General features: G+C 38.6%; 1 protein-coding gene across 1 annotated transcript in view; it reads right to left on the bottom strand.

Annotated features, from left to right (window-relative positions):
* Positions 1–13,051, bottom strand: part of zcchc7 (zinc finger, CCHC domain containing 7) — an 87,255-nt gene that overhangs the window by 33,385 nt on the left and 40,819 nt on the right. The window contains exons 4-5 of the mRNA XM_022681743.2: positions 1,159–1,217; positions 256–381 (exon numbers count right to left, since the gene is read on the bottom strand). Coding sequence (XP_022537464.2) covers positions 256–381; positions 1,159–1,217 — 185 coding nt within the window. The remainder of the gene's footprint in view (positions 1–255; positions 382–1,158; positions 1,218–13,051) is intronic.

Raw genomic sequence — 13,051 nt, forward strand, 5'->3', positions numbered from 1 at the left:
TGTAACTGCTCTAAAGAATTTAGCAAGCCCCCTTAATGATTCAGTTACCACACTAAGTGATTTAGCAACTATTATAAACGTTTCAGTAATTGTATAAATGAAACATTACCATAAACAACAAATATTAAACACATTATAATTAACTCTATTGGTCTGAATATTCATGTGTAGAAATTACAGTATCTTTTTAAGGCATCATTAGGGACATCTTGGGTTTTTGCAATTAGAAGTGTGGGATTGTGGGTAATGTAGTACCTTTTGTGAGGGGCAGTTTTTGGAGAGGTGGCCAACTCTGCGACAATTATGGCAGGTGACCGTCTTCGGGGAGTAGTACCTGTTCGCCAACCGCACTCCGCCCTGCCCTTTATTAAATATCTGGGCCTACACACACACACACACACACACACACACACACACACACACACACAAACAGAAACACAGATTAGCATATATGTACAAGGCATTATCTCAGTGGACAGTACAGTGGGTTGTTAGCACACTGAATGAACACTGAAGTGATCCAGATTATGAAGGAACACATAAGGAATCATGTAGTAATTTATAAGTGTCAAACAAAGCAAAATACTCCGTAAAGCATTTAGGTGTTCTTATCTGGGGTTAAGCTGTTAACTTGCGTTTGTTTCTGAGGATAGTAACTCTGATGATCTTATCCTTTCCTTGTCCTGATGAGTGCCAGTTTCATCATAATATTTTTGATGGTCTTTGCGGTGACTGCATTTGAGGATATTTTTAAAGTTCTTCATTTGTTTCGAATTGATTGACGTTCATATTTTCTAAAGTATTTTTTTCTTTACTTTCTTTACACATTAAGAGGCAAGAAATTCTAGTAATTAACTCTTGACGAATTCAGCACAGCTGTTAACTGAAAGCTGAACATTCCAGGTGACTCTCCGTCATAAAGCTCATGAAGAAAATCCAGGCAAGATGCGCAAAACTGTCTCCACCAAAGCAGGAGGTGCTACTTTGAAGAATCTAAAATATAAAGCACATTCTGGTTTTGTTTAATAAATAATTCCATAGGTTTAACTTCATGGTTTGAATGACTTTAGTATTTATCTACAATTCAGGACATTTTAATGGGGCATGGCAGAAAAAAAGTCATGAGTCTAAAGTTAAAAGAAAGGAGTCAATTCATACCTCTTTATCTCTGTCTGAGACGGTCCAGTTCTGAGGTCCACCTTCATGTCTTACAAAGTCTGTAAGATAAAGGTAAAAGATAAAAACATGATCAGTATCTCTCTCTCTCTCTCTTTATCCTGATGTTGCTGCAGTAAAGCCTCATTCACACTACACAATTTAAAGATTTTACACTACCAGATTTTCTATGACTGAGATTGGAAGCGATTTTAAGGCTAAAAATCAAGTCCAGGACCGTTCGCTCTGACTGCACCAGAGTCTGCAGACCTGGATCAATTGGAAATCTGGATTAAAATCAGCCAAAAAGTCTGAACAGAATATATTGGAATGGATCGAGCAATTCGAACATTCCGTCCATATGCCGTTGTTCCCGAAACCACTTGCTGGGAATCAGAAAAAAAAAATCAGAGAGGGCGTTCAGTTTTGTCCTGATGTTTGTCAAGTTTAGATTGTGGTGGGATTTGTGATGCAGATTGTGTGTGTGTGTGTGTGTTGTATGTGTGTGTGTTTGTGCGTCCAAAGGCATTGTCCAAGAGCCCCCGAAAACACCCCTAAGGAGCCCCAATACAATAGACAGGAAACATTTCCTTTAATCCTGATATCCCCCCTTTTACCCCCCGTTTTTCTCTCTTACACACACACACACACCTCCGTGCCCCTATGTGGGGAACCGTCTCGTCAGTCACGGGCCAGCAATCACACACAGCCAGGGAAAGGAGGAGCTCAGTATGATAATCCTGCTACGGCTATTCACAATAACACACACACACACACACACACACAGTATCATGGCATTTTCAGGACAACTAATATCGAACACCCTACCACCTACCCCGTATTTTATATAATTACACACACACACATACACATATATATATATATATATATATCAGATCTAAGCGTTTATTTGTCTTATTGTTGATGATTATGGCTTACATAAAACCAAAAAAATCAGTGTCTCAGAAAATTATAAATATTATAAAAGACCCATTGATACTTTTGGCTGTGTAGGCAGTGTGCCAAGTCCTGCTGAAAAATGAAATCTGCATCTCCATAAAAGTTGTCAGTAGCAAAGTGAAGCATGAAGTGCTGTAAGATTTTGTGGGAAAACAAAACTGCACTGACTTAAGACTTGATAAAAAACACAGTGGATCAACACCAGCAGATGACATGTCTCTCCAAACCATCACTGATCATCAGTAAATTTTACATTTCATTTGTAAATCAAGGGAGTCTTGAGGAAGAGTGGAGAGACACACAGTCCAAGCTGCTTGAGGTCTAGAGTGAAGTTTCCACCAATCAGTGATGGTTTCCTCACAGGAATGCAAATACAAACTCTCGAACTCCAAAACTAGAAAGTCTTCCCTGGACAGTAGACACGGTTACTCCAAAACTACTACAAAAGAGCATAAAAATGAAATGAATATGTTGTGTCTCAATACCTTTGTGCACTGAATGTAGAATTTTGCACAGGCCTATTTGTATTATCCTTGTAAACCTATTTTGTTGGCAATCCCTCAATAAAGGGGGCGCTAGAGAGACACAGTTAGAGTCCAAGTGTAGCTTTTTAAAGGATGGAAAAAAATGGAAGACTCCAGCGAGACAGAAAGGAAGGAAAAGAGCGGAAAAGAGAGGGATGAAAGGTGCTGAGGGAGGGGAGGGAATTGCGACAGATGCTACTTGTCAGTCTCTTAGGTATGCTAATTAATATAGAACCAACAAATAAAAGTAAGAGGTGGGAGTGTGTGTGTGTGTGTGTTAATTCCAGCTGACTAATAGTCTGAGAGAGACGAAAGCTGGCGTGTGCCCGGTGAGAACACAGTGGATGTGGCAGAGAGGCTAATTAGCCAAGATCCAAAGAGAGATGCTTCAGAATGTGTGTGTGTGTGTGTGTGTGTGTGTGTGCATAAGAAAGAGAGATGAAGCAAACCTGCTGTAAATATTGCAACAACTTAACACTGACCGTCAACAAACCTAATGTACTTATAACATTTGCACTAACAGGCCAAAAATAGGACCTATCCCATGATTTTTGCCAAGTCCCAAAGAAGCTAAATAACAACGTGGGGTCTCCTGCATTCCATGTGGACATGACTTCTACTGTTAGCTGTTTGTTTGCTTGTCACGTGGACAATTCTAGGCAGATGCCGCTGGTTACGATCATTACCACCCACCGCACTGTCCTGTCCACTGTGGAGGTAATCCCTTTACAATCATTTATGCAGCACAAGTGATAAATCTCCAAAAATAAAACTCTAGATACAAGGTGCAAAAAAGCTTCAAAAGCAGAACCATAGTCCTTTTAAATATTTTAATACTGTTGCTTGGATGCATCTCAATTCGTGCAGATGTGAACAATTCTGAATCGATTAACAAATCGATGCCAAAAACAATTCAGATTTTCCAGCATGTGCACTGTAGAACCCAACAAGTTAAAAAGCAGTACACTCAACCAATCACCTAATAAATTTTAAGCTAATGTAATACAATGTTAAAGTACAGTGAACTTAACAAATATGCTTCCCTCTGCTGATGACAACTTTTTTGGTGATACGGATTTCATTTTCCAGCAGGACTTGGCACAATGGCAACTCTGCCAAAAGAACCAATTGGTCTTATATAATATTCTATTTTCCAGAGACACTGACATTTGTTTTTTTTCATTGGCTGTAAAACATAATCACCAATAATACAAGAAATAAACGCTTAAAATAGACATAATTTATATATAATAATATATATTCACATTTTGAACTAAATTACTGAAATAAAGTAAGTTTTCAATGATATTCTAATTTTTTTGAGATGCACTGGCAGGTTATGCCTGAAAAGCACTACTTCTAAGTTGTTGAAAGTTTTTTTTTCCTGTTTATTATCGCATTGAACCCACTGGACGCATAGATAAACCCGCATTGCATACGCTTACACTCACACAGATCGAAGTCAACCCTTCCCTTAAATATCTAGTTTTGCGTTTAATTGTAAATATGTCATATGTCAGCATGAACACAAAGCAAACCAGGACTAAACTCTTACAATGCATCAACTCTCAAGTCTAAAACAGAACAATTTTGTACTAAAATGTACCAATACCAACACAAATACACAACCCAAATTCCCTAGGTCTTTCTGTCTCCCATAACAACCTCCTTCAAGTGTAACCACGTAGATTCCTCCAGCAGGCCAGGTCCGCTGTTGAAGGGGTGTTGGGGGTGGGTAGGGAGGCTTTTGGGGGTCCCGCGTCTCAACGCCAGATCAAAGCCCCGCACGGCCCGCACCCCCTGGCCCCCCGCACACCCTCCCCGACACCGCGTTAACCAGTTTTGGGGGTCGGGACACTTTTGTGCCGAGCTGTTGACGTCTGCCATTAAGGCGGCGCGCCGGACAAAGCAGCGGAAGAGAGGCCGAGAGTCAGATTAATACAACTCTACACAACAATGGAGGGAGGAGAGAGGGAGCGAGCGAGAAAGAGAGAGAGAGAATAAAAGGTAGGCTTGTAGTCCTCACTATAAGCCTAGACATGTGCAAGTGTGTGTGTGAAGAGGCAACAGTATCCATTCCAGGAAATTCTGGATTCTGAGCAAAAAAAAAAAACCAAGATATCATCGATATACATCGAATTACTGACATTTTACTAGTGTACATCTTGGAGTACTTTTTCTTTTTTATTAATTATTTGTTTACATCCAAAGATTACAGGCATCAGAATAAAATCTGTGTGCCAATAGCTTAGTAACACGGATTTCCCCAAAACCAAAGTGCTTTAGAATTGTGGATGTGCCTCTGGAAATGTGTTCTCTGGAGAACCAAGTTATGCTTCTTCTCTATCTGGCAGTCTGATGGACTGATCTGATTTTGGTGAATGCCTGAAGAACTTTACAGTTGGCGCATTACACTCAGACAAGTAAAGTTTGGTTGAGGATGGATAATGCTATAAATGTTATGGGGTAGTTGATATTGTCACCTTAGGTCTAATCAGTTTGGCCAAAATCAAAATAGTAGGTGTGAACGACAAAAAGGACAAAAAATGTATCTAGTTTTTGGCTTACTCCAAAACTTGGTTTTATGTGTCCAGAAAGAGCAACGCTATTCAAAGGTTCTAGCATGATAAGGGAAATATATTTTGCTACATATTTATTAAATTAGGTGTTTAAGATCTTTAAGATCTTCCCTGGTGTTTTTTTAAAGCTCTTTCATGTTCTTTTGATTTGGCCCAAAGAGATGTTCTTATTCCAGACCAACTGAACCATGGACTGGTTCATTTGAAGTGGTTAATTTTTTTATATATATATATTATTTGGCCTTTCAAATCAATACTAAGTATTTGTTTGCTTGTTTGTGTTTTGTGCCATGTCAGCAACATATTGGCTATTTTATGACATCGACAAGGTTCGCGACTTGAGCCTCACAGACTTAAATCAGGGTCTTCATTCGTAGGACTTTCAGAAAATGAAGTATTTTAGCTGGTGGAATCCTTTCAAACAGTTCTTTCATATTTGATTACAGGAAAATAAGACAGACCATCATCACCCACTAAACAACAGAAGAAGAAAAAGAATGGTGCCAAAATTTGACTTTCCTTATAGAAACATGCAGTAAAATAAGTACAACAGATTACGCTAGAGATTCCTGTTTTGTACCATAACTGTAATGGAAGGAAACTGATTTTGGTAGGCATTGTGGACCAGGACATCTTGTCCAACGTCAGGTTTGACCTTTCATATGCTCTTTAGGTTGCTTCTGAATGAAATGTTCCACATACACACTCCAAAATTTGGTAAATGGAAGTGGAAGCGGATAGAGCTGCAAAGGGGCACTGACTCCAAACTAATGACTATGGATAATTAAGTTTTATTTCATACTTGTTCTTGTCTGTTTTCTTAATTTCGTTTGCGTTTTTTTTACCTATCTGTTTATGTACAGCACTTTGATGTTTTCCTTTTTTCTCTAGTTCTTTGTTCATTTTAGGAAGTCTGATGTTAAACATGGTGGCAGGTGATTTATTGACCATGAAAAATAAAGAGTTAAAAAATGAGGCACAGGACCTACATTTACTTGTTCATACCAGCAGCACCCAGTGTGTGGGCAGGAGCTTTAAAGCTGAGTGTGCTGCAAGAAGGTTGGTTATAGAGAAAAAAGTGATGTGAAAATTACTATTTTAGAGTGTGAGCAAAACTTTCACTATTAAAACACACTTTATTTGCATACAGTTCACACCATATCACTTACAGGAAAACGCATGGGGCTTACTGTAACAGAATGAATGGAAAGTAGTCCAACTAAACTTGTCTACTGAGTAAAATCAATGAAATCCAATTACAATGAACTTAAAATTAAACTCCTTTTAATTATAAAACAAGTAGGTTTTAATACATTTTATTGATTTCATTTTCAATTATATATAGTGTATATATATATTGTGTTATATATTGTGTTGATAGAAGATATATTATATATATACTTTTGGCCAGTGTCTAAGATGTACATAGTATGTACATTTACAATATACTTCAAGTGTATTAAAAGTGGTGTTTAAAAAGATAAAAGGTAAAAAAGGAATCAAAGGCACAACCTAATGCTTTTATGTTGTATTAAAATATAGCTTAATTACAATTGAAACATACTTACATTTCCATAAGTTGTTTCAACATAGTACATTAAGTGTGTATTTAAGTACATATTAATTTATATGTTAAAAGTATGTACTTCCCCATGTTCGGTACACTTTTAAAATATATACTTAGCATACATAAAAAATGCTTAATTTTACAGAGGTGATACTATTACATTTAATCTAATTCCATTCAATTCATTTCAATCGCATTTTATGAAATGTAATCCAATTCTATTCCATTTTTATCTTTAGTTTACATTTTCTTATTATACTAGTTCATTCAATCTAATCAATTTATATCCAATTCAGTTCTGATTACATTTCTTATAATTTAATTTTATAGGTACATATTCTATTACATCTAACTAGCGTTGAATGTCAACCTAATTCAAACTCCATTCAAATAACCCAATTCCATTTTATTGGTTTTGTATAGATTCAATCCAACTCCATTCCAATTCCACTGCATTTCTATTACATTTAATTCACTTTCGATTCAAATTCACTCTGCGACATATGAACAAGCCTATAGCCAATCACAGAACGGTCTACGACTTTGCGCTGTGAGCATTCTGACCAATCACAGATGAGTCGTGGGATGTCAGGGCAAATACTTTTGATCAGGACTATGAGCAAATCATATCAAAGAGTTCAGGAATTTCTAAATTATTCAGGAAAAGTGAAATATGGTAGAGTTGCCGTGTCAGTCAGTCCTGCGTACACACACACACACACACACACACACACACACACGGGTGGTTGTAAAGGTTACGTGTTGGGGCCTGTAAGGGGTGCGGAAAGGCCCCCGGAGAGCCAGACACGGGGGTCAGGGGTTTCCTGCGTCGCTCGCACAAAGGCCTGACATGGACCACAGAGCAAACGCATTACCCAGCCATTCACCCGCACAGGGCAGCCTTAATCTAATCAAAGGGTGGTAAACACACACACACACACACACACACACACACACACACACACACACACAGACACACACAGTCCTGCTCACTCGCTTGCTTGAGCAAAGGCATCTCCTTTTTCCTCTCTCTCTCTCTCTCTGCTTTGCCTAAATCTCTCTCGCTCTCTCTTCCTCGCACTTTTTTGTCCACTATGAACGAATCCCAACGATCCTTTCATTCTCCGTCTCCGTCCATCCCTCCCTCCCTCCACTATTAGACCACCGGGGTCTAAACAGTCCGCACCTGCGAGGCCTGTCCATTCCCAGAGCCGAGAGCCAATCGGACGCGGGCATTCAAATGAGCAGTGCGGTGAAATGCATCATGGCCCCTGATCACACCACAGCGAGTTAGGTGAGCAGTGGAGAGTGCGAGCGTGAAAACCGAACAGCGTGTGACGACGATGCCACATTTCAAACACACACTTTCACCTGCGCACACACTTCACACACACACACACACTTCACACAGTCAGAAATCGACTGAGTTACAAAAAGAGAGAGAGAGAGAGAGACACAAAGACAGAGAGAGAGAGAGAGAGAGACAGAGAAAGAGAGAGAGAGAAACAAGTTTTCCTCTCACTGAGCTCTCTCTTTCTTGCTCTCTATCTCTCTCTCTCGCGTGCCGTCAGTTTCGGAGCGATCGATAGGCGTACAGGCCAATTATGGATTACAGCAGCATTTCGGTTTAGCGCTCTCGCGCTCTCTCTCTCCCTCGCTCGCCCTGTTTGCAGCGCTGCTAAGGACGCTAACATGGATTACAATGATAACTCTATCCATCACACACTGCCCGTACTGTCCGCCAACGCGTGTACACACACACACACACACACACACACACACACACACACACACACACACACACACACACACACACACACAGATCAGGGAAAAGCTCTGTTGTAATAGTCAGTACAAACACAACACAGATTTTCCCATTAAAGACACTCAATTCCAATCCATCCAAATGAACCCCATTCTATTCCATTCAGTTCAATTCAACTCAAATTCTATTAATTCCAAACAAATTCCACTCAAACCAAACTGATTCTGGGAAATTTAGACCAATTCGGCACGAAAACTTTCAGTGCAATTTCATTCCATACAATTCAAATTAATTAACATCAAATTTTATTCCCATTCCGTTTCATCAGACTCCATTCATTCCATTCATAAAGTGAATGTCCCATAGGAGGAAAAGTTTGCTGTTAAACATGGTGGCGGGTGATTTTGAAAAAAGGATTTTAAAAAGGATCTGATTTAATTTAAATCCAATCGAATCCTATTCAGTTCCATCAGATTCCATTTAATCTGATTTTACTTAAATCCAATCAAATCCCATTAAATTAAATCAGATTCCGTTTATGCTGATTTCTATAAATTCAAACAAATCCCATTCAGTTCCATCAGATTCCATTTATTCTGATTCCATTTAATTTCAATCCAATCTTATTTACTTCCATCAGATTCCATTTATTTGGATTTCATTTAAAATCCAATCCAATCTTACTCAATTCCATCAGATTCCATTTATTCTGATTCCATTTCATTTCAAGCCAATCTTATTCAATTCCATCAGATTCTATTTATTTGGATTTCATTTAAAATCCAATTCAATCCCATTCAATTCCATCAGATTCTATTTATTCTCATTTAATTTCAATCAAATCTTGTTCAGTTCCATTTATTCTGATTCCACTCAACCCAGTTCCATTTAAATCCAATCAAATCCCATCAGATTCCATTCAATCTCTTTTGAATCAAAATAAATTCTATTCCATACTATCCAATTAAATTCAATTGCCTCATATTATATTCAAATAGATTCCATTAAATACAAACTCTATCAAATTATATTTCAAATCAAATTTCAACCAAATAAAAAAAAGACACAATTCTCTCAGATTCTATTAGAAAAGACTCCATTATTTAGTCACAGAGAATCTTCAATTCTATTCCTTAACAGCAAAGTACATAAACGCTGTGTGAGGTTTAATGCAAGACACAGCTTTGGAAAAATTAAAAGGCCACTTCAGTTTTTTAATCAGTTTCTTTGATTTAGCTATTTATAGGGTTATGTTTGAGTAAAACGAACATTTTTGTTTTATTCTATAAACTACAGATAACATTTCTACCAAATTCCAAATTAAAATATGGTCATTTAGAGCATTTATTTGCAGAAAATGAGAAATGGCTGGAATAACTAAAAAGATACAAAGCTTTAAGACCTCAAATAATGCAAAAATCTATCAGAAATCAATATTTGGTGGAATAACCCTGGTTTTTAATCACAGTTTTCATGCATCTCGGCATCATGTTCTCCTCCACCAGTCTCACACACTGCTTTTGGATCCATCTTCTTCCTGATTATATTCCAGAGGTTTTTAATTTGGTAAATCATCAGTTTTAAGTGGTCTCTTATTTTTGTCCAGAGCTGTATATATATATATAAGTATGTATATATTTAAGTAAAGAGTCGTTCTTGCTAAGCCTCTATAGACTGTAAACTTTAAAGGAGAGTTTTTGAGCTTATTTAGAAAAGACTATTCCTAACACAGCACAGTTCTCAGTAAGCAGCTGTGTGAGCGCTGAAATAGCTAATCTGTATGTTCTATATGTGCTGGAAAGCCTAGAGATTATTTTCACCATATCATCAAACCCCAAGATTACAGTGCAATATAATCCTTAGATGTAATATTGGTCGGCACAAGCTCCGAGCTGGAGGAGGCACTTCTGCAGGATTAGACCTGCTGCGCCTCTTCCTACAGAATCACCTACAACCAACACACGGTTTATGCTTAAGCCATACACACTATATGTACGGCTCTGGACCACTTAAAAATGAGTGTCTCTGATTTTAGCAAATTGAAAACCTCTGGAATATAATCAAGAGGAAGATGGATGATCACAAGCCATGAAACCAAGCTGAACTGCTTGAATGTTTGCACCAGGAGTAAAGGCATAATGTCATTCAAAAGCAGTGTGTACGACTGGTGGAGGAGGAGAACATGATGCCAAGATGCATAAAAACTGATTAAAAACCAGGGTCATTGCACCAAATATTGATTTCTACTCATTTCAGCATTTCTCATTTTCTGCGATTAAATGCTCTGAATGACCAATTTTATTTGGAATTTGGGAGAAATGTTGTCCGTAGTTTATAGAATAGAACACCAATATTAATGTATATTTTACTCAAACATATATCTTTTTATAGCAAACTTTAATATTAGACAAAGATATCATTGGTTGTTCCACCTTTGGCAGCAACAACTGCAATCAAGCTTTAATGATAACTGGTAACAAATCTTTCATATCTCTGTGGAGGAATTTTGTTCCACTCTTCTTTACATAATTATTTTAATTCAGACACATTTTTGGGTTTTTCAGCATAAACAGCCTGTTTAAGATCATCCACAACATCTCAATCAGACTTTGACTAGACCACTCCAAAGCTTTAATTTTGTTCTCTTTTACTAAGTCATTCAGAGGTGAACTTGTTTGTGTGTTTTGGGTCATTGTCCTGCTGCAGAACCCAAGTACGCCTGAGCTTGAGGTCATGAACAGATGGACGGACATGTTAATCTATGCAGATTTCTCTCCTGAAAACTGTTTACTTGGGTGAGTAAAGCACTTCTGTTTATTTACAGTAAACTTAGATTTCCAATACTTTAGCACGGTTAGCAGGAGCGCTAGCTGTGGTCAGCAGCTCTTAGTGCTAGTAAACTCCACCGGACAGCGCTACAGTGAGGAACCCTGAGTGTTCCACTAACCCAGGGCGCTATGCTATCAACTAGCTGTTGTTTTAACACAGAAGACGGAGGCTACAGTCCGATATACTCCTCTCTGAATCGTAAAAGAGCTAGCATGACGGTTAGCGGCTAATGCTAACACTGCTCTATCCTTGGCACACCAGATTATGAGGGTGCACTGACGATGTTTTTGAAAAATTAAAGGTTTTAAGTGCGTCTTATAGTGCAAAAAAATACATAAAAGTAGATAGATGTGAACATAAAAGTACATAAACAGTTCTACTTCACCAAGCCTTGTGCCTTTGCTGTATTTGTGTTTGTGCGTGTGTGTGTATGAAAGTGTGTATAAAGACATACATTAAGGGTCGCCCGCAGTCCCCTAACCAGGCGCTGACAACCATGCTGACAATCACCCTTTCCCCATTACCAACACTCTACACGGCTGCCATGCGGAATCAGGGCACGCAGCCAAATCCGCGCCCCGCTACCCCTAATGCCGAGGGGCGCTCAGTGGGTACGGCCGTGCCCTCGGCTCTCCACGACCCCCACATGTTTAACGGGGGAGGGGGGGGGCGGTGGTGATGGTTGGGGTAAAACGGGGCAGGTGGCCAAACCTGTCCGTCACGGCGGCGGCGATGCCGCACGCAAACCCAGAGGGGGCCCAATTAACGCTCAGCGGGGCGCGGCATGGCAACAGCACGGCGGCCGCACGGCGGCCGCACGGCAACCGTACGCTCCAATCAGAACGGCAGACGGGTAAGTGACAGGCGATAAGGGGGTGTGTCACATGGGACTCGCGAACTGAGACACACATACACACAACAAAAAAAACACAAAGAAAAGTGATACCTAAATAAAAACCCTTAAAATCAAAATACACCAACCAGAAGCATCCAATCAGATTTCACTACACGACATGAGTAAAAGTATTTCATGACATGAATTTGAGTTCTCCCAGGAAAAAAAAAGTATATTAAAGCATATATATTTATTTTAAAAGTATGCTTAACATGGAAAAATTACATACTTTTAACATTAAAATTAATACGTACTTAAATACACAATAATGTTAATTTTCTTTCTTCGGATAACTTAAGCCCCAGCCAAATGGGATCAGTTTCTCAGGGAGACATCTGTGAAAAATATTTCACACTTCTTCTCAGTGATAAAACTCTTGCATCCGGACTGCAATAGAAAAACAGGAGGACCAGTGAGTATTTTGGCTTTAAGTCACGACATCACGTTCAGTAGCTCCTCCATTTCCACTTGCTGTTGTGTTTTTACATGGATCTCTGTAGAAACGCGCGCCCAAAGTGCAATTACGGTGCGTGGCAGTGGACAAATAGCTAATTCCTTAAGCGCGAGGTATATATATATAAAGTCCAAAATCACATTTTCACTACATATATCTGTTTAACAAACTCATTTCTGCCAACTTTAAGAATTTTCCAAATATTGTACTTTGTTTAAGAAAGATCCACGACTTCTGAAATTCAGTGTTCTTTCATTATTTTAAAATGTTAATTTTATATTTATATTTAGATTTTACATTTCTTCCAAGTAGCACCTCTTGCT

Source organism: Astyanax mexicanus, chromosome 25 (assembly GCF_023375975.1).
Source record: "Astyanax mexicanus isolate ESR-SI-001 chromosome 25, AstMex3_surface, whole genome shotgun sequence".
In the NCBI taxonomy this organism is placed as follows: Eukaryota; Metazoa; Chordata; class Actinopteri; order Characiformes; family Acestrorhamphidae; genus Astyanax; species Astyanax mexicanus.